Here is a 22,956-nt window from a genome sequence, read left to right on the forward strand (position 1 = left end):
GCAAAATGGTTCTCTCTAAAGTACCTATAATTATGTCTATTTCAAATAATATGAACCATCCATCATTGTTAGTAGTAAGAAGAAATGGATAAATACAAAGTATAAAACAACTTGATAATTAATTAAAGGAGGAAGAAGAAGATATGTTTTCTCTGGCTGAAAACAACTTTCGGAATTTGAATGTAAGAAAAAAAATAGTAATACAAGCTGTTTCAGGATCAAGTGGCCACACTGAAAATATGAATCAAGAACCTCAAAACAAGAATAAAATTTCCTCTGAAGGTATGTCCGCAAACGCTTTATTTAAGAGATATTCACACCTAAAGATTTTCATTGTTATGAATTATTTAGGTTATATGAAATAAATAAAACTTATTTATTTGTTCCAACTACTTTATTAATTAAAGGTAAACATTAAATTCTTCTTAAATGTTGTTCAAAGTAATTTCCTTGAGCATTAAGACAGGCTCGGCATCTTTCTTCAACAGCAGCAGTGGCAGAACGGCACTGGATATGTTTTATTGTTTCACAAGATTCAATTATCCTTCTTCATAAGGAATTAAGATCATTGACCGGCCTTACATAGACTTTCTGTTTAATGTCACCCCAAACAAAAAAATCCAGTGGTGTCAGGCCTGGAGAACGTGCAGGCCAAGCCACTGGTCCTGCAGAGCCAATCCATTGACTGGGATGTTTAACATTAAGCCATTGGGGACCTCTTCCGTAATGTGCAGGACAACCATCTAACTGAAGTCACATGTCCCTTCTCAGTTGTAGTGGAATATTTTCAACCAAATCATAGTAATCATTATTAAGAAATTCCAGAAATGTGCCCACATTGAGTCGAGGCAGTAAGAAATGTGGACCTATTAAAATATTGTCTATTATCCCCAACCACACATTGCACTGAAACTGGTGCTAAAAATGATGCTTATGAATTGCATGGGGATTTTCCAGCGACGAGAGGTGATTATTTTTCTGATTGAAGATACCTCTTCTTGTGAAGGTAACTTCATTTGTCCAGAAAATGTTTCCTAAAAATTGAGGATTATGTAGTGTCGGATTTAAGTAATCCGAATTTTTCGGCTCTTTTATTAAATTTGTATAAAGTCGGGGTCGGGGGTCTCATTTTCTGATGCCCCCTTTTGCCACAGACACCGGAAGACCCTGAATACGCCGCGACTGCAATGCCGCCCCAGCGTAAGTACCATGCAAGCTAGGGACCTGGCCTGCCCCTACCATCACGCCAGAGTCCAGGACTTGCTGGGCAGCCACCAATTGAAGCGGCTAGGAGATGTCACCAGATAAGCACATAATTTCTATTACCCATGAGACCACCCAAATTTATTCTGATATTATCTCATATAATCAAACTGATTTCTGAACTAACTCACTAACCATGATTGCCCCTCCAGGGATTAACACTTTTAAACTAGAGAGAAATATATGCATATTCTTTTTTGAATGAAAGGTCTCACATTTTCAACTTCCCCTTTTCCACACTAATTTATTATAGTTTTAAAATACACTTGGGATACCTGAAGTATAGCACAAGCAGGTCCCCATGTAAACACGTAGTATTAGTGAATTATGTAAGTACCAATCTGAAAAATGTCTTCTTTGCCGAAAATCTTGCAGTAATAAATTTTGTACCCATTGATAATGACATGGGTGAAGTCCATCTGCAATGAGAGTTCTCCATACTGTAGTTGGTATAATATTTAATTCTACTTTAGCTCGTTGTACCCTGCCAGATGGATTATTATCAAAATATTGTAATATGGTTGCACTCCTTTCTTCATTTCATAAAGGGGAAAAATAACATCAGCACATGGTACTATAGCAAATGTACCAATTACTGTAAGAGAAAACGTGGAGCTAAAGAGAGACTTGTTTGGTAATCTTCCATTCGGAAATTGCCTGGCATATTCACGAAAGGCAGCATTTGCATTAGCATTGCAAAAACTGTACACAAACATTATATCGGCATATTCACCATTAGTATAAATTGAAGGCATAATCATGAGTACCGCTGAGTGCAAAAGAATTATTTCCCTCGGTATTTCTACAAATATATTTGGTTTCATCCTCATTTATAATTTTAATATTTAGAAAAATATGGTTAATTATATATATAATGTAATTATCTTGTGTATTTCATCATTATTGTGTTATTTACTTTGTTTTATACAATAATTTTTGAGTTTTTAAATTACAGATATTTTGACAAAAACTATTAATAATGTAAAAGTCTAGATGCTAATGCTATTAGAATGGGTTCAATATTTTTGATAAAGGTTCTCCAATAGTCTCAAATTTTCAGGCACAAGTTTATCTTTCTTCTGAATCACTCAATTATTGGATGACTAATAATTTATTTTTATTTTCCTAAAAAACTATTGTCATATTGTTTAAATTAATACTGCAGTTTACTACTACAGAACTGTTAATTGTTGCTGTAACAGATGTAATTAATCTATGTGTTACAGCATCTAAACCACAACTGACTTACAAGTTTATTCAGCAAACTGTACAACCAGGTCCAGTAATGTCACTAAAATGTATAGCCATTGGAAATCCTACACCCCAGATAACATGGACTATTGATGGTTTTACTCTTCCAATGAATGAAAGGTATTAATTTCTTCTTTTTTTTTTTACTAAACAAATTTTTTGTGATCTGCATGTTGTTAGGTTTAATTGAAGGCATTTGAGGAAGAGGATTCCTTCATAAATCATCATGCTGAGAAGTCAACCAATTTCATTTATCATGAAACTTGAAACTACTTTTGCTAACAGAAAATTATAATGATTGATGATTTATCCTATTTTTATAAAATGAGATATTTAATGAAATAATATACTTCTTAATAATAATATAGAAAATATGTTTCAAATGGGACTCCTATCAGAGTGAAGTCAAATGTAATCTGTAATTTTACTGAATTTTTGTTAATTTTAAATATTCCATTGTTGAATTAAGTTTTTTTTTATTTTAACAGATATCTTATTGGTCAATATGTTACACTGAATGGAGATGTAGTAAGTCATGTAAATATTAGCAATGTTCGTGTAGAGGATGGTGGAATTTACCAATGTAAAGCATCTAATAAAGTTGGTGAAACTTCCCATAGTGCAGAAATGAGAGTTTATGGTAACTATTTTTAAAAATATCTTTTCTTAATATTATAGTACATCATATGTAAGTTGTGCTATCTTAAATAAAAATAATATTTCAAACAAGCTATTCCTTAAAATTTGTTATATAGATTCTATACAGCTGTCGAGGTTGTCTGAGTCTTAGGTGGTTCTCCAGCCTGGTGTCCACTTTACAGAAGGCCCTCGACAAGGCGTATTCATTATAAGTTAGGAACGGCCGTGCCAGAGGATGAGCCCTGGACACTGACGTAGTTAGAGGAGGTCTAGGTGAGAGTCTGAGGTATAGTAACAGTTCTAGTTGCCGAGATACAGCGGACGGACTAGTAAGCTGATAAGGCTAGGTGCACCTCTAGTTGCCGAGATAAGGCGGACGGATTAGAGCTGGGGAGAGACGGGAAATTACACTGGTTGCCGAGATGAAGCGGACGGACCAATGTAACCGTTAAGGATTAGGTTACAATCTTAGTTGCCGAGATGAAGCGGACGGACTAAGATTGCTGGAGAAAAGGAGAGGAAATAGGCCATCATCTTGGGTGTGCGTACAGATAAACAACTGTTGTGAGAATAGATTGGCAATGAACTTCTCTATCTCATGTAGAGTGTACGTACGGCACCAGTGTTATGGCTAGGCTTGGGAAGGAGATGGAACAAAGATCAAATTGGGGGTTTAGAGCCCCTTTATTTATAGGCCTAGTCCATGCGGCTGTGACCGAGAAGCGGTCGGTACACGTCTGCTTGAGATAGTATCGTGCATTGTTTTGGTACCGTTTATTAATCATTCTATTGACATTGTTAAGTATTAGGTACAGACATTAATAATATATAAAAATGACAATATGTTTTTCCATATAATGCAATATGTACATTTGAGAACTTCGGTGAGGCTCGAGGTGCAGCGCTCTGGTGAGTTGTGATGAAACCGCTTGCTCCCTATCGCTACACAGCGTTCAATGAGTTTTCATATTTAGATTATTTTTCTTCTGACTATTCAAAATTTGTTTTATTAAAAATATAAAAAAGACTTTTCTTTCATGATGTTTTTAGAAGAATAATTTAATATTCTTGGAGTTTTAATAAACCTATATCGATTGTTTATCCCAAAAAGTATAAGTGAATTTTTTTTTTTTTTGCAAGTTTAAATGTGACCCAAAGGAATGTTGTTTTACTAACCGTTAATAAACGTTTTAAAAAATCTGGTGATAATAATAATGTATGTGAATAAATTTTATAATTGAAACAAATGTGCTGGCAACTTTATAAATATGTAATTCTGTATATATAATTAATGTTATAATGTAACCATTTTTTTCTCAGATGGAATACTTTTCTCTCCTAACAATGCTCCTTTTATTTTCCATAACTAAACTAGTTTAGTTGGTAGTTTTATAATTAACAGTACAGAATTAATGGAAGGATAAGATGGTCCAGTTGGTAGGGATGGAATATCGATATTAATATTATCAAAATTTCAATATTTTTGACTAATAATATTGGAAACTCGATATTTCCCTTCGATATTAACATTTTAAAAAGATCTCCCCAAATTTATTTAAAAACATATATACGGATTACACAGATGATCAGACAAACTATCATAGGTAATTTGCTCTCTAAAAATGATCACATATTCCAGAACTAGATATGAACTATTTTTTAAAGCATAAAAGAATTCAATAAATACCAATAACATCGAAAAATATTCAGCCAATAATATTTAATCCAAATATCGATATTGTAGATGTTAAAAGATTATGATATTTAAAGGAAATATTACAATGTTTCCAACATCCATCATTATATCAAACTTTGCCATCGATATTCCAAGAATATCCAATCCAAACTTCAACTCTCTCAAACTGAAACAAAATTGATATTCAAGAAAATATTTGCAGTTTAAATGATGTCCTCAAAATCCAATTATTTCAATATTTGAAGGAAATATTCACTGATCATTCTGATATCCCTAATTGATATCGATATTACCACTTAGCCAGCATAATCCAACTCTAATAACGACATCCTCAATATCAAATGATTTAATATTTTAAGAAATTATTTAAATTCATTCTGATAATCCTTATTGATATCAATATAAACCTTTGGCAATGATATCCCAAGATATGTAATAAAATATCAATATTCCGTTATTAAATTATATTCAGATATTGCATATCAGTATCTACAATCGATATCATTATTCCAATAGAATCCAATTTAATTAAGGAAATCCTTAACATCAAAACATATTTATATTTCAAGAAAATATTTAGTTTATTTTAACTAACCTTATTGATATTGTCGAGGCGGCTCTCCATCCTGATATCCACTATACAGAAGGCCCTCGAAAAGGTGTATTCAATAGTAAGTAAGGAAGAAAGGAACGGCCGTGTCAGGGGATGAACCCTGGACACTGACGTAGGTAGAGGAGGTCTTGGTAGGAGAGAGTCTGAGGTAGGGTAACATTTATAGTTGCCGAGATGAAGCGGACGGACCAGAACTGTCATGATAGGATGCAGCTTACTAGTTGCCGAGATGAAGCGGACGGACCAAAACTGGCATGATAGGATGCAGCTTACTAGTTGCCGAGATGAAGCGGACGGACTAGAACTTTCAAGATAGGAGCCAGCTTACTAGTTGCCGAGATGAAGCGGGCGGACTAGTAAGCTGATAAGGCTAGGTGCACCTCTAGTTGCCGAGATAAGGCGGACGGATTAGAGCTGGGGAGAGATGGGATCAACTACATCGGTTGCCGAGATGAAGCGGACGGACCAGTGTAGCCGCTAAGGATTAGGTTACAATTTTGGTTGCCGAAATGAAGCGTACGGACTAAGATTGCTGGAGAAAAGGAGAGGAGGTAGGCCATCATTTTGGGTAAGCGTACAAAAAAAAAAAAACAACTCGTGAGAATACGATTGGCAATGTTTCATTTTTTTTTTTTTTTTCAGAACCCCTTTTAATCTGAAACAGCATGATATTAATAGATACATATGGAGTATAATGGACAGATTTTACTCCTTTTACTGTAGCAGGGCTACATTTTAAGGAGGATGTGTAGTGATAAGATGGGCGGAAGTGGAGTACATGGAAGTGAGTCAAAAGTGTTGGGGCACACTTGATGGTTGTGAAGACACTATAACTAATCACTACAACTAAAACTAAAAAACTAAGGTTCAAAAATTGTCTATTGCACTGTTGGTGTTTGGCCACAGGTGGCACTGTTGCCATCTGATTGGAGGTGTAGCGGGCGATAGTGTATTGAATAGCGGGTTGATGTTTACCTTCAGCGAGTCGAAGAACTTGATGTGCCTCCGTTGTATAAACTCGGGTACAGTCGGTAGGTCGAAGATCTCGTGAAGTTGAGGTGGTTTCGTCTTACTCAGTGATTTAGACCTCACTATTTTCCGCAGCACAGTGTCCTGAAACTGTTGAAGATGGCGCTGTGTTCCGTCCTGGAGGTGAGTGAAGAGCGGCGCACCGTATAGGAGAGCCGGACGTAGTATACTCTTATAAATTTGTAATTTTAAACGGAGTGAGAGAGCAAGTGACAGTAGTAGGTGATGGAGGCGGTAGGTTTTTCTTCTTACTTGTTTTACTTTATGGTAGATTTGAGTGGATAGAGTAAGGTGGTGGTTTAGTTTGATTCCTAGGAATATGATTGAGTTAGATGGCGCTAGTGCGGTGTTCCCCACTCGTAAGGAGCGAGGCAATCTGGACTTCTTCCCCTTCTGCAGAGCAAATACCACACAATCGGGTTTGGTTTGGGTTTACAGTTATATTGATGTTCATTAGTTTCATTGTGATATCTTCACATACACTTTCGGCGTGGCCCAGAGCTGTAGCGGCATTGATACTGCTGATATAGATGGCAATATCGTCTGCATATGCTGCGATAGTCGCTTTGCTGTAATTGTGTCCAACAGTGTCCGCCGTGTAGATGGAAAAGAGTACCGGGGATAAGACTGATCCTTGAGGAACACTACATGTGAGAGATAAAGTTCGAGAGAAATCGTCGCAAACTCGTAAAGCTAGAGTCTGTTCTTTTAGAAATGACAGAATAATACTATAGAGCTGTTCTGGACACTCGAGGTCCGCGAGCTTATGGCATAACATGCCGTGAGACACGGAGTCGAATGCTTTCGTACAGTCAATAGAAATCATAGCTGTCGCTGCATTTTTGTTGAGGTCTCTACACACCTCTGTTTAAAGTTTCATAAGATGGTATTCTGTACTGAGGTGTGCTTGAAAGCCGGTTTGTTCGAAGGGGATAACTGAGTTATCCTTGTGATACGATGGGACTGCCTGGTGAGGAGCAGGTCCAGCGTGGAAGTTGAGCCGTTTCCAACATGACGAAATGTATGTGTGTCCGGGTGGACCGCCGTGAACGCAGTTTTTGCCAGTTGTTTCCCTGCCCCGTTTGTGGAAGTGTTGTGCCAAAGACTGTGGTGGGCGTTGACGTCCCCCACCAGCCAATGATTTCGTTTTCGTCCGCACAGTTCGAGGAATTGCCGTAGCTCACGTAGTGATGCGCGCGGTCAGCGGTAGAAGCCTGTGATGATGGTAGGCTGCCGTATGAGGACCTGTATCGTGAGGTGGCTGATCTTTATGTCATTGGTTACCAGTGGCGCTGGCATTTGCTTCCACTGGATACCATGACGAACCGCTATGAGCACATCCCCTTGTGGATCGCTATCAGTGGTGATCACGGTGTATCCTCGAATGTGCGGTGGCGTCCCTGTAGTCTCGTGTCTGTAAGGATTACTATGGATGGATTCACTTGGGCCAATAACACTTCCACTTCTTCTATTTTGTTGTTTAGTCCATTACAGTTGAAATTGATCAGTGTAAACCTGCTCATGATTTAATGAAGTGGCTGGTCAGAGTTTGCATCATGGCTGCCATTTGGCCCATTAATTGTGAGATCGTGTGGGTGAACTGTTCGAGCCACGGAGGGATCTCGGAAATAAGCTGCGGTGGAGGAACTGGGTGTGGGGGTGTCAGTGATGATTCCTGTCCTGGTGTCGGTGTCGGATTGGTCCAAGCTGGTCTTGAAGGAGGTGTTGGGCGTGGTGGTGGTGGGGCAGACCCTCTGATTGGCTCGCTGCTGGTCCTGTTGGAGTAGGCCTTTCTCCGTTCTGCGGGTTACTATGGTGAGGGCCTGCAGGCGCCGTCCTAGTCCCTTTTGTTTTTAGTATCGCCTCCGCGTACATTGTGAGTTTTTCACAGCCCCGGTATGAGGCAACGTGCTCCAAATCACAATTGTTACATTGGGGGGCCTTGTCGGGGGCAATTTTGAATTAGGTGCGGTCCCGCGCCTTTGACACAGGCCACAGGGTGTTCACAATAGTTTTTACTCTGACCAAATTGTTGGCATTTGTGGCATTAGATAAGATCTTTCCGTTGTCTGTATTTTTCAACGTGGAAGAGGATTTGATTAACATGTCTGACGTTTCGTATGTTTTCGATAGTTACCTCATGGGGTGACCACTATCGGGGGTAAGGGGGTCTTGCTTCCGTCTCGGTGTGTCTTCATCAGACGCCTCACATCTATAGGTCTGACAGGGCCAAGTGCCGCCTTCACATTATCTATTGTTTCCTGGACATCCAGGTTTTTAATAATGAATTTGTTGGGCGGTTTCTGACTCCCACGCTCTGGGAAAGTGTGGAAGGGGACTTTCAGTTCATGAAGCCCCCGTTTCAGTGTGGGAATATCTTTGTACAAATACCCTAATTTCTTGGTTGGTGCGGCGTAAGAAATTTTTTTTTAAATTGATCGCAAATAAATAATCGCGAATAGGATTTAAAGGTAGATTACCTGGGATTACGAAGGGGGCAATCCTTTTTGGCTTTCCTCTAGTGGTGACAGTTGGGGTTGATGACGCTGTTGTGTTGTCCTGCTCCGCGACTCCGTTGAAATTGTTGTTTGTGGGTATCTCAGTTACAGATTTGCTCCCAGCTTGGCCGCTCCGCGCGACTTTTTTAGGGTTCGGGAACTCTTGTTCTCCTTGGTCCGGTCTGTCGTGTTTCGTTGTTCTTACACAAGAAGGAGATGAAAGATCGCCGTCCATAGCTTCCGCCATCTCTACGCACTTTCACTAGCACACAGTTAATATAAATAATAAAAACACAGCACTCTTTGTTCTCAGGAAACGAGCCTAAGAACAAAGAAAAAGTCAAACAAGACAAAGGGACAAAGCCCTTTGTTCTCAGGAGAGCCGGTAAAACGTGACGTCACAGCTAACTAAAGAGAGCGACACGCACTGTCTCACGAATAACACTGCACTTCCGTGAATTGGGGATCTATAGTCCCTTATTTATATACCTAGTCCATGTGGCTGTGACCGAGAAGCGGTCAGTACATGTCTGCTTGAGATAGTTTGGTGCATTGTTTTGGTATCGTTTATTAATCACTCTATTGATATTGTTAAGTGTAATGTACATAGATTAATAATATATACAAATCACAATATGTCTTTTACAAGATTAAGTAATTTGTAAATTTATCTTCTGTGAGGCTCGAGGTGCAGAGCTGTGTTGGGTAGTGGTTGCACCTCATGCTCCTTCTCGCCCCACACGCTACAATATCGATATTCAACTTTCTCAATAATAATTAAATATTTGTATATTTAAATATATATTATAGTAAAATATTTGCATTATATTCATTCGAAATATCAATATTTTCAGTAGTGAAGGATATCGAAATTCAAGAATAGTTTTACACTAAAATATTCGCAGTTAATAGTGGAATTCCATACGATATCAACAACTGGCAACAATATTCAAGAAATATTTAATCGATGTTTTATTTGTGCAATATTTCAAAATATTGAGCAAAGTTTTAGTATAAAATAAAATAATTTCCATTTTTCATGTCAATATTGACATATGATATCAATATCTTCAATATGAAAACATTTGAATATTGCAAAAAAAATATTTATTGTTCATACTGATATTTCTGATTGATAAAGATATCAAACTTTGGGATCGATATTCTAATAATATTTAATCAAAATATTGATATTTCATTAGTGAAGAATAATGAAATTTTAAGGAAAGTCATACAATAAAATATTTAAATTTTATTCGGATATTTCATGTTGATATCTATATTTTACATTCATATTAATATCAATATGGCATAAAAATAACAAAGAAATTTTGAAGACAGATTTAATATAATAGGTTTGATTATTATACCATAGATTTTTTCAATAATGGAGTTACAAGAATGAATTAATATTTGGTATTATAATTACGTATTTGTAAAAAAAGTATTTAGAAGAATTTAATTGTTATTTTCTACACACAGTTCATTAAATAGTTACAAAGAGAGAATGTTATTCCTTCAAAAAAGATATAAGTATTAAAATTTATTAAGGAATTAATAAATATATTAAATTCATTTAAAATAGTTAATTAAGAACTTTCAATTTTAAAAGGTTAGTATACTTTACTTTAGTTTAAAGGTTCAAGGTCACCATTAAAGGGAAATGTAGTGTCAACATGATTTTGGAGATAGTTGTGAAATTTTGTATTCTGTTAATTGATAAAAATCAATTACATATTTTCTCTTTTGATAAAGCAAAAAGAGTTCTATCGATAAAAAATCAAGATGTTAGAAAATAATTACATCATTTATGTAAACAGTGCTGATAAATACAAATATCCGATTTGTCAACTATTATATTCAATACAAGGTACAGAAGAGACTGACTATGGTAGTATACCTATATAATAATAAAATAAATATTTTAAATTCAATGTCATATTCTGTACCTTATATAATGGTTTCTGTGTTGATTTAAATTACTCTGGAATTGTTACTTATCAAATCATCCAGAAGTTTTGAAAAATATTACCCATCTCCTTAGATTTCGGTAAAATTGTATGCCATATCCTTTCATGAATATCAAGTTGCATCTCAAATTTTATTGTTCTCTCTCAACTTGTTTTACTTTAGAGGACAGAATTTTTATATCCTCGGAGCTCTTGGATAAATATGCATGTCAAAAAGAAAAAAACATTGTATTATTGTTATTTACCTACCAAATCGTATAAAACTTTCGGTAACAATAACAAAAATTATCCATATAGTCTCAACCTTCTTTATTAAAACATGTTACATGTCCAACGTTTCAGTCGATCTGGCCATTATTAAGGACAATCTTAATTTTAGTATCACAGCCTCACCTTGATTTACTGAAATTTTCCGGTTAGTATGCCCAAGTTAATTTAACACAGTTAAAATAAATCTGTTTGTCACTATAACATTTATTACTAATTTTTATCATTCACAATTTCCGTATTTCATTATCATTGGCTTATCACAACACTATTAAATAGTGTTGCAATAGTAATGCAGTGCTTTAGAAAAAAAAAACCAAGCATAAACTAAAGATACGATGGTAATCAGTTTTTCAATTGTAGTTTTAAGGATAATTTCTACCACTTAAAATGGGCAATACTTTTTACCTGATTTATACTGTTCGACATTCAAACAAATTTTTAAATTAAAGAAAATGATCATGATATTAAAGTAATTTGGCCTTTTTAGAATATTTGATGAGTATTTAAAAAAAATATTGAATATTCTTAAAATTACTAATTAATAACCTTATTACTGCAGTATCTTTTTTGGTTTATGATAATTTTTCTACTTTATGTTACCTACAGAGTATCCATCCTGGGATTGATATATCCTGACATGTTCACCGTTCTTATTTCTACAATTTTGATTAGCTTTTTGCTGGGCCTACTTATTGGTGTATGTTTTCTTTAATTGTTAATTTTCTAACATTCTATAATGCACCCAACTTTTAATGGGACAGGGTCATTTTTCTGATTCTACATCACATTTTAAGATAAATTCATATTGGACACTTGTTTTGATCCGATTCGTCTTGATAGTGTAAAGTGGCAAAAACTACTAACAGTTTTCAATGATTTCCAGGAAATGGTGAGAAAAAATCGAAAACAGTTAAAGAACAAAATTGTTCCAGAATTCAATCTTATGAAAGAATCTGTTAGTATAATATAAATTTCATCGTCCTGCTGAGTAGACCAAATTGGTCACGATGATAATGACGCCTTTATAATTATATGCCTCAGATATAATTAAGTCAGTCTGAATAAGGATGATTTAACTGGAGAATTTAGAAGGCTATACAATGCTGAATTGTGTGAATTGCACCTGATAAACAAAACTGAGGTGATAGCATTGCAGAGAATAAAATGGAAATGTAAAGTTAAAGTAATAAATGAATTCATAAAACATTAATAACTACTGAGCAAACTGGTAGACATCTGGAATGCAGACCGAAACATAGGAGGGAGGATTGTATTAAGGCTAATGTTGCGGATTTGGGTTCAGACAATGATTATTGGACAGATTTGTGTAGACAGCAATTAGTGGTATTGAAATCAAATCTTCAGGTTATTATTATTGTTATAAATGAAAATGTTAGAACATTTCAGAAATATTTGTTTCTTTATGTAGCACCTAGAATGAGAGAAATTGCCAAGAGGACACTTGTGATGATTGTAAAGTTGGAAGACATTTGTAGAACATCATTGTTAACTTCAAAAAAATCTGAAGATACTACAACTTTTACTACAATGTTTTGAAATTTAAAAAAAAATCTGGTATTGAGTTGTGAAATAACAATTTATAAAGTAGTGAAAACTTACAGTTTAGCATATAAATCTTCGTTTGTTTGGTAATAATGAGTTAAATGTTTATAGTTATCTTTTTAAGTCATAATTTTATTTTTAGTATTCATTTATTTATGTACGTATATATGGTGTCGATGTTTATATGTGTTCCAATTACATTTACTAAATTACTTGTTCAATTGTATATCATGGTATCATGGATAGAAAATTAGTATTTTCTTGTGGAATGTTTTTAAGTTATCCTGATAATCAAGTGTTAATTTGAACATAATATAAAATAATTTTATGATAAATTCTTATTCAGGTGCTCCTTATATCAGGAAGACACCAAACATTTCTGCAGTTGCTGGCGAGCCACTTTATTTACCTTGCCCCATAGCTGGATATCCCATAGATCTCATCACTTGGGAAAAAGGTAGTTTAAAAAAAATATTAATTATAATTCAGAAAATAATAACATTAACAATTGTTCAATGAATCAGATTATTGTGGTAAATTAGAAACTGTTACTCTAATTAGCTGCTATGATATATTAATGACAATGTAATATTTATTTTCTTTAATGAGCTAAACCATTTTTTATGTTAGCTGACTTGAACCACTTTTTTTACCTAATATCCCTAATTTAATCTCATGCAGTCAATTATGAAGATTATTCATTTAAAAATGAATGTTGACCCAAAATCATAGCAGTGATACATATTATAATTTTAGATGGAAGGAAATTACCATTTAATCGAAATCAAAGAATTTTTCCTAATGGTACTCTTTACATTGTAAATGTGGGAAGAGACCAAGATAAAGGTACTTACCGATGTTCAGCACAAAATAAGCAAGGCAAAGCAACTTCTCAAAATATTGTGATTTCAGTTATAGGTAAGTTCAATTAATAAATTATTGCTAATTTTGGAAGCAAATGCTAAAAATATTGGCATTATTATTTATTATTATTATTCGGTTTTTCTCGCTATTGCGGGTTGAATATATGAGGTGGGGGACCTTGAAGTCCAATCACCTTCATATTTTGTTTATTTATTTATTTTATCTTTTCAAATACTTAAAACCTTTCGCACTATACGTGCTGTGTTTAAGAGAACCGACTGTTGAGCCTCTCTTAGTACATCAACAGGCACTCCCAAAGCATTCACGCCTACCACTGTCAATTTTGGTACGAGGCCATTGGTGGATATTATGATTGGAGTTGTGGTAACTCCATCCAAATGATACAGTTCCTTCAATTCAATCGCCAATTCCTGATATTTCCTTAGTTTTTCTCCCACAGTAGAGGTTATATTATTATTGTTTGGGATTCCGCAATCAATAAGTTCCGCTTTCTTTTTTCTTAGATCAATAAGGAGGATATCGGGTTTATTATGGCGTAGTGGGTAATTGTTTCCATCAGCTCCCCCAAAATGGCGGAAGCCCATTTTTTCCGAACGTGAGCATACTGCCGGTCCCGAACGGAGCCGAGAGTCTCCGGAGGTGACCGATTCCCAGCTGCTCGTTTGAAAAATAAATTCCCGCAACTTCGATAGGGATTTTTTCCCACTAGAGGGAATTTCTACTGGGAAATGGTAGAAGTGAAATCCTCCACTACCTTCCCGCCGCTCCCCTACTATTCAACTTCCTTCCTGTGTTATTTGTTCTTATCTGTAATTAAGAACTTTTTTGTGAGTACTTATATGAATAAGATATTTATTTAATAGTCTGTCTGACTAGAATAGTAAGGTTCTCTTGAGCTGTAATTTAATAAGAATAAGGTATTTATTTTATAGTTTGTCTGAATATAATAGTAAGATTCTCTTGAGCTGTGATTTAATAAAAATAAGATATTTATTTTATAGTTTGTCTGAATATAATAGTAAGGTTCTCTTGAGCTGTAAATTAATGAGAATAAGATATATATTTAAGAGTTTGTCTGAATATAATAGTAAGGTTCTCTTGAGCTGTAAGTAAATAAGATTAAGATAATTGTTTAATAGTTAATCTGACTGGAATAATAAGGTTCTCTTGAGCTGTAATTGAAATTTTTTACAACATAGTTACAACTTACTTTACTAAATCGTGAGATACTTTTTTTTTTTATCTTTTCATTTATACCCACACCTGCCAAATACAAAATTGACAATAAGCGGACTGTCTGATTGTTATATTAATTAAACAAATAGCATATTAGTGCACCCCTTGCCATCTTCACTTCTTATATATCATAGAGGGTCAACAATCTTCTCATAATTTTACATTTTATATTTCTTAAAGAGGGAATATGTATTAGGTTTAAAGGGTAAAACTGTATTTATATATGTAAATAAATAATGGGGAAAACCATCAACTATTCCTTTATTTAAACAATTACATGTCTACTACAATCAACATATTGTACAAGTTCTGACAATTATTTAAACAAACAATCCTTTAAATTAAATCTAGTTATTAATTAGAGACATCATATTAAAAACATACAAGACTTAGACAACAAAATTGAGTATGTCAGTTTCTATAGCCAAAACAAAACTTATTGACTTTTAATTCAACAATATATCACAAATTTGTACTTCATTAATTCTTTTGACACAATTATCGCCTTTGAATTCATAGCCTACTGATGATATTTATTCATTCACTGTACAAATATATGGAGGAAGGTGGCGTGAAGGAAGGGTGAGTTAGATACCCTTCTCATGATGGTTGAGTTTGAAATCGGGAATGGAAATATGTAGGTTATATAACAATAGATATTCTATATTGGAAAATTATTGAACACAAATGTTAACTGCCTTAGCACTACAAAGTATTAACTCAGGTCCTTATTATTACTAAGGAGTTAATATCGACATACTATTACTAACCAAATAATATTAAAATTCTTACCTATTAATTGCAATAAGGATCAAATTGCCTACCAACCTCCATCGAGAATTGATGGAAGCGGGAGTTTAAATCGACCCTCGATTTCCAATAAAACTCAGCGAGGTATCCAGCATTGTCGTTTTTATTCCTTCCGAATTGTGGGATATTACAGCGTACCTCATGCCACGTCCTCTCAATATTTTGGATATGAATTCTTTTATCATTCGGGTTTAAAAAATTAATACTATGATTTACTATCAGATGTTGATACTGTTGGTGGTGGATTAGATATATAATATCCTCTCCATAGGTCTGAAATGATGGTCTTCCATGAAGGAGTTAGCCAAGGAATCAGGAACTGTTTCAAAAAAACACCTCTTCCTCACTCTTTCAATCCCACCAAAGATCCATGATCCTTTGACTTCCATCCCCCGGTTGTTTTTCCGTTTTCCAAACTTCGCCTCATCAATTTCTACCACTACTCCTGGACGACTAATGGTGCCAACATCTGACATCACTAGTGAGTCTAGACAAATCTCCCGACAAAAATTTGACCAATCCACCACTGTTTTGGAGGAAAAGCCCAACATCGACATTATAATAGGTTGTCGAGGGTGAGGTAGAGTCGCCCATAAAGTTATAGAATGGCACACCTTTTTGAAGGAGAGTTGTGTTCGACTCAGCCATGTGCTAGTCTTCATACTTAGATAGTAATCACATTTAAGGAGAACAGTAACTTTTTATTACCTGAACCGTGCTCGGCCAAGATCTGTCACACATATTGCTCCACATCTAGGACAAATTTTGTCATTGTTGGCAGGTTTTTTCATAAATGAGAAATAGAAGGTGGTGGTGGATTTTCCCAGTAGAAATCCAGGCAATACGATGAAAAAAAAAAATTATCATGCTTTAAGACACTTAATATACAAAGTATTTTTGTTTTTATATAAAAACACATATAATTGTATAAAATATAATTCAATGGTATGATTAAACTTTAGCACCAAAGTGATTTCAACAACATGCTTGACATAATACTTGATCTTAATCAGGTAAATTTTCAATTTGAGATATTATTTTCCTCATCGGTTTCTCACCTCTCAAAAAAAAAAAAAACTTAATGCTATAATTAATATAGTAGAGAAGATGGTTGATTGACCGTAAAAAAAACTCAAATGGTCGTTCTATTTGATTTTTTTTTTTTACTGCACCCGGACAACATTCCTTTTATTTATAATTAATATATTTTATAATAATCAATTGATGATATTGGCTATGACAGATAACAATACTAAACATAAGATCTTCAAATTAAAATCAACTATAATGAAATTTATTACAAAAAGTAAAAATTTAGTTAGTTATAAGCTATATCCAAGCAAATGAACCTGGGAAGATTAAATACTTGGGTACTTCAGGGCTTCTTGTTGTGGAACCAATCCTTTTTTTATGTCTTATCAGGATCATCTTAACAAGACAATTATGCAAATTATTACAAAAATGGATTATAATTTATATTTGTATAAGTGGATACCTGATACTGCTAAGAAAAAAGAAAGGATGAGTGTCAGTATTGCAGAAAATGTTTTCCTCGTTCCATCATTACTCATCATGAAAAATTACAAGTGAAAAGAAGTATAACATTTAATTGTACATCCTGTAACAAAGGCTTTAGTGAAGCAGATGATTTCACAAATCATAGTTGTGAAGATATACAATATAGGATAATTTAAGACTAGACCAGATGATGAACAAACGGCCAAAATGTCTCCCAATCATTGAATAAATAAGTAAGAAGTATTAAGGATATTTTCTTGAAAAAAAAAAAATTATTACAAAATATTGAACCCTTAGACAAAAATTAAATGAGGAAGTTTCAATTTACTTTTGATTCATCAAGAAATTTCCAACTGTTTTGTAAAAATATTTTCTCTATTTCAAAATATGTCAATTATCAGTTATTTCTTTTTCTTTTTTATATATTTTTTTATGTTCCTCTCTTTCTCTTATCTTATATATTTGTATCTTCACTTAAACTGGTCTAATTAAGATATATATATTTTTTTCATTTTGCTTTCTGGGCGACTTATCGTTTAAATGAGCATATAGAATATTTCTGGAAATTTTTCAAAATCTCTAGAGATTTAGCTAATGGAGGTGAAATTTAGGTATTTTTTTAGTAATTTTAATTATCTTTCAAATGATAGTTATATATTATAACAATACCATAAAATGTATACTTTGCAAGCTATCCCAAATTTCAAGTTTTATTTTTTTCATAACATTAACAACATTGATGCTGTATACCAGCAGTCCCCAAACTTTTTTCACAGGACCCTTCTTGGGTCAAAACAATTTCACAACACTCTTACTAGGCTAAAGAATAATTTGAGGCACCCCTGTCAAAGTAAAAACAAATTGCACAATTAATTACCCTTAGAGCAATTGAATGAGTAGGAAAAGAAGAAGAGTGGAAATTAATTGTTGGAATGCACTGTATATTTGCTATTTTAATTTTTTTAATTCTTTTGGAAAAGTAGTATTCGTTTGCGGCACTCTCAGCATACACTTGGAGCACCTCAGAGTGCTGTGGCACCCAGTTTGAGGAATAGCTGGTATATTACTGCTGAATATAAAATGTTTAAGGGCTTAGGTTAAAGGAGAAGACTTTGTAAAGTAATTTTCACCTCCTGGTGATAATTTTTTTTTTTTTATAGATTTTCATTAAAAGTTTTCTGAAATCTAGCTTTCTTTACATTTTCCAAACCTCCCCTGTCTTAGCTTCCTTCTTATCTATGAATATTTTAAACCTATTAAACCAGAAGGGCCAAAATGTAATATTGTGACAATAACGTTCATTGTCCCACTTTTATTGTCTATTTTCTTGGAGTCAGTTCCCTTTGAATCTCGTAAAACTGAGCCAATGGTTAATGTAATAAAAATTTGGATTTAAAAGATTCAAGTTAAATTCAAATTAAGTTAAGCTACCAAATTAATCTATACATTCATTCACCCATCCTGCTGTTATTTTTTAAGTAGCTTGGACAGTAAAACTATACCCTTGAAATTGCCATACATTGTTCATTAGTCTTTACTGATTAATTAGTAATGAAATGAGACAAAATAGAAAATTTATTATTATGTGTAATTATTCCTTTACATGAGAAAAAACAAAATGTAATTTAAAATTAATTTTGAAAAGTGATTGTATAGTAAAACCACCATTGCTGTAATTGTGATAAGGTCCCTCCTAATGGTTCAGAAAGATGATGTTCACAGAATGCTAGATTATTCGAGAATGTTAGGTGTGTTATATTTTTAAATGCATATTCTTTAATTCCATAAATGATTTATTTGATATAAAAAATCATATATATTTTGTAATTATTTGGGTTACAATGTTGATTTTATGAATGAAAGTCGTGCCTGAGTGGATTGATAGTTGTGGTAAATCTTTCAGGTTTTAGTTAATCATAAATTGGTTATTTATGATATGAAAATTAGTGTTCAGTCACATTATAATGCACTATTTACTGAAGTAAAAAAATCAAAATCTTTTAAAATGTGTACATAGAAAATAACCTATAATAACCAATTTATGATGTGAAAATTATTATATTTTAAAATAAAAAAAATGAATAAATAAATATTTTGAATAAAAAGTTATATATTTTTTTTATTCAATGCTAAAAAACTGAATTATTTTCTACGTAAACATTTTAAAAGATTTTGATTTTTTTACTTCAGTAAATGGTCCATTATAATGTGACTGATCACTAATTTTCACATCATAAATAACCAATTTATGATTAACTAATACTAAAGTATTAGTAAATTTGGAATATATTGTGATGCATTAAAAAATTTACTTTGATTAATTATGAGTTATTTATAGTGTTAAAAATCGAATTGCCATTAGTGCTTACTATGGAGACATTATGTTGTAAATCTATAATGGGTGCTATCTATGTCTAGCTATCTATATATAAAAGAAAATATGAAAATAAGAAGGAAGCTAATGCAGGGGAGGTTTGGAAAATGTCAATAAAGCTAGATTTCAGAAAACTTTTAATGAAAATCTATAAAAAAAAAACAAAAAAAAAAACATTATTGCCAGGAGGTGAAAATTACTTCACAAAGTCTTCTCTTTTAACCTAAGCCCTTAAACATTTTATATTCAGCAGTAATATACCAGCTATTCCTCAAACTGGGTGCCACAGCACTTTGAGGTGCCCCAAGTGTATGCTGAGAGTGCTGCAAATAAATGCTACTTTTCCAAAATATTTAAAAAAATTAAAATAGCAAATATGCAGTGCATTCCAACAAATAATTTCTACTCTTCTTCTTTTCCTACACATTCAACTGCTATAAGGGTAATTAATTGTGCAATTTGTTTTTAGTTTGACAGGGGTGCCTCAAATTATTCTTTAGCCTAGTAAGAGTGTTGTGAAATTGTTTTAACCCAAGAAGGGTCCTGTGAAAAAAGTTTGGGGACTGCTGGTATACAGCATCAATGTTGTTAATGTTATGAAGAAAAGAAAACTTGAAATTTGGGATAGCTTGCAAAGTATACATTTTATGGTATTGTTATAATACATAACTATCATTTGAAAGATAATTTAACTAACTAAAAAAAATACCTAAATTTCACCTCTATTAGCTAAATCTCTAGAGATTTTGAAAAATTTCCAGAAACATTCTATATGCTCATTTAAACGATAAGTCGCCCATAAAGCAAAATGAAAAAAATATATATATCTTAATTAGTCCAGTTTAAGTGAAGATACAAATATATAAGATAAGAGGAACATAAAAAAGAAAAAGAAATAACTGATAATTGACATATTTTGAAATAGAGAAAATATTTTTACAAAACAGTCGGAAATTTCTTGAAAAAAAAAAGTAAATTGAAACTTCCTCATTTAATTTTTGTCTAAGGGTTCAATATTTTGTAATAATTTTTTTTTCAAGGAAATATCCTCAATACTTCTTACTTATTTATTCAATAATTGGGAGACATTTTGGCCGTTTGTTCATCACCTGGTCCAGTCTTAAATTATCCTACTAAATGTTAACTAATTATCCCAGTAAAACCAAGGAGGCATTTGCGGGCATGCGTGGAGCATTTGCTGGTCGTGTTTCAGAGAATTAGACAGTTCGGTTTAAAATTATCTTTGGAAAAATCGATCCTGGGGCAGGAAGAAATTAATTTTTTGGGGCACACCATTTCGCGACAGCGCTGCTAAAGATGCTAGTGCCTAGGGAGGTAAAAGGGATATGGAGACTCTCGGGAGCCCTAAACTATTATATCCGCTTCGTGCCTGAAATGGCGGACCATTTAGTACCTCTTAGTAACTTGCTGAAGAAGGGCAGGAAAATCGTCATCACTCTGACAATCGAAAACAACATATGGCGCTGTATGCAAGAGTTAAAGAAAGAATGGGTTCTCGCGTTTTCCGGATTGCAAACGCCTTTTACTATCACAACGGATGCGAGCGAGTACGCTCTGAGGGTGGAATTATCTCATGATAGTGAAAAGGGGGAACATCCGGTTGCATACGGCAGCAGACGGCTAACAGCGGCGGAGACGCGTTACAGTGCCCTTGAGAGAGAGCTGTTGGGGATATTGTGGGCGGTGGACCACTTCCGTCCCTACGTGCTCGGTAGGAGATTCCGGTCCATACAGATCACCGTCCTTTCCAATGGTTTGGGAAGTTGAAGGAGTCGTCGGCGAGAGTAACTCGATGGAAGAAGCTCCTGAGCCAATATAATGTGGAGAATATATATAAGCCAGGTAGGGAGAGCTTGTTGCTGACTGGTTATCAAGAGCAATCACGGTAAATGCGATAGAGGAGGACCAAGGGAAACCATCGGAAGGTATTCAGCAATTTTTGAGGGAATGGACACCGGAAGAAGAAGAGGTCCAGGATGTGGCAGAACGGGAAGAAGTGATGGGAGTTCGGAAGGGGACATGCTTTTAATTTTATTCTTGAAGCGTTCATTTTCTTTATATATTTTATTTCTGGAAGTGTTTATTATTTTTGTTTAATATATATTATTCTAGCGTTTTCTGTGTGGTGGTAACACACAGGTGGTAATTCAGTATTAATAGTAGAAATTACAGTGATACTGTGGTGTGCAGTGGAAATTTGAGAAGTGCCTTTTGGGTATTTATTTATTTTATTTTATTTTTGTTGTGTTTATTGTTAAAATTATTCTGAGCCGAGTTTATTTTAGTTTTGTAAATATGAGAAAACTTTTTTTTTGTTTTTGGTTGTGTTTGTATTGAATTTGATAATCATTTTTTTAAAATTATAAGAAGATGGTCAGGGTTGCGGTCAAAAAAAGAACAAATAATTTATAACTATTTGAATGTTCGACGGCTTCATCAGCGCTAAAAAGATACAAACAAAACTGAGAATATTACTACAATAAGGTAATTTAAGCTAGGATAAATATTATGTAAAAATAAAGAGATAAGAAATCACATATAAATAAAAGGAAGGAAGACATAAAATAGTATCAATATAAAATAAACTTAAATTAACAATTGAAAAAAGAAGAAGAAAGTAGAGGTTAAATAAACGTCTTGAAATAGTAAATATAAATAAAAGGAAGGAAGACATAAAATAGTATCAATATAAAATAAACTTAAATTAACAATTGAAAAAAGAAGAAGAAAGTAGAGGTTAAATAAACGTCTTGAAATAGTAAATATAAATAAAAATAGCAATAATGATATTAAATGAGCAAAAAACAAATCAGAGAATATAAAAAGTCTTCCTTCCTTTTATTAATATGTAATTTCTTATCACTTTATTTTTACATAATATTTATCCTAGCTTAACTTATCTTATTGTTGTAATATTCTCAGTTGTTTTTTTGTATCTTTTTATCCCTGATGAAGGCCTACAAAGTGGGGTGACACATCGGACATTAAAATGGTTATAAACTATTTGTTCTTCTTTTGAACGCAACCCTGACCATCTTCTTATATTTAAATTTTTACGGTCAACTATATATACATATATAAAATTTTTTTAAGTTTACGAGGACTGCTCATATATATATGTATATAAGTTACGGTATGAGTCAGCTGTTATTTCGATGTCAGCTGACTGAGGGGATCAGATGATCGAGAGTGTATAAGAGATGTAGTGAACACAATAAAGTTAGTGTTTTACAGCAGTTCAAGCGTGTTAGATCTTATTCCTTCTTCTCTTTTTTGACATTTTGCTTTCGCCAATACTTAACTGGTGCCGAAACCCGGGA

General features: G+C 33.6%; 1 protein-coding gene across 1 annotated transcript in view; it reads left to right on the plus strand.

Annotated features, from left to right (window-relative positions):
• Positions 1-128: 128 nt before the first annotated feature.
• Positions 129-22,956, plus strand: part of LOC106690583 (cell adhesion molecule Dscam2-like) — a gene marked incomplete at its 5' end in the record, with an annotated part of 74,003 nt that continues 51,175 nt past the window's right edge. The window contains 5 exons of the mRNA XM_067050968.1: positions 129-282; positions 2,490-2,634; positions 3,003-3,154; positions 13,139-13,249; positions 13,549-13,710. Coding sequence (XP_066907069.1) covers positions 129-282; positions 2,490-2,634; positions 3,003-3,154; positions 13,139-13,249; positions 13,549-13,710 — 724 coding nt within the window. The remainder of the gene's footprint in view (positions 283-2,489; positions 2,635-3,002; positions 3,155-13,138; positions 13,250-13,548; positions 13,711-22,956) is intronic.

This window comes from Halyomorpha halys, unplaced genomic scaffold (assembly GCF_000696795.3).
Source record: "Halyomorpha halys isolate HHAL.00 unplaced genomic scaffold, Hhal_1.1 Scaffold1762.1, whole genome shotgun sequence".
NCBI classification, from domain to species: domain Eukaryota; kingdom Metazoa; phylum Arthropoda; class Insecta; order Hemiptera; family Pentatomidae; genus Halyomorpha; species Halyomorpha halys.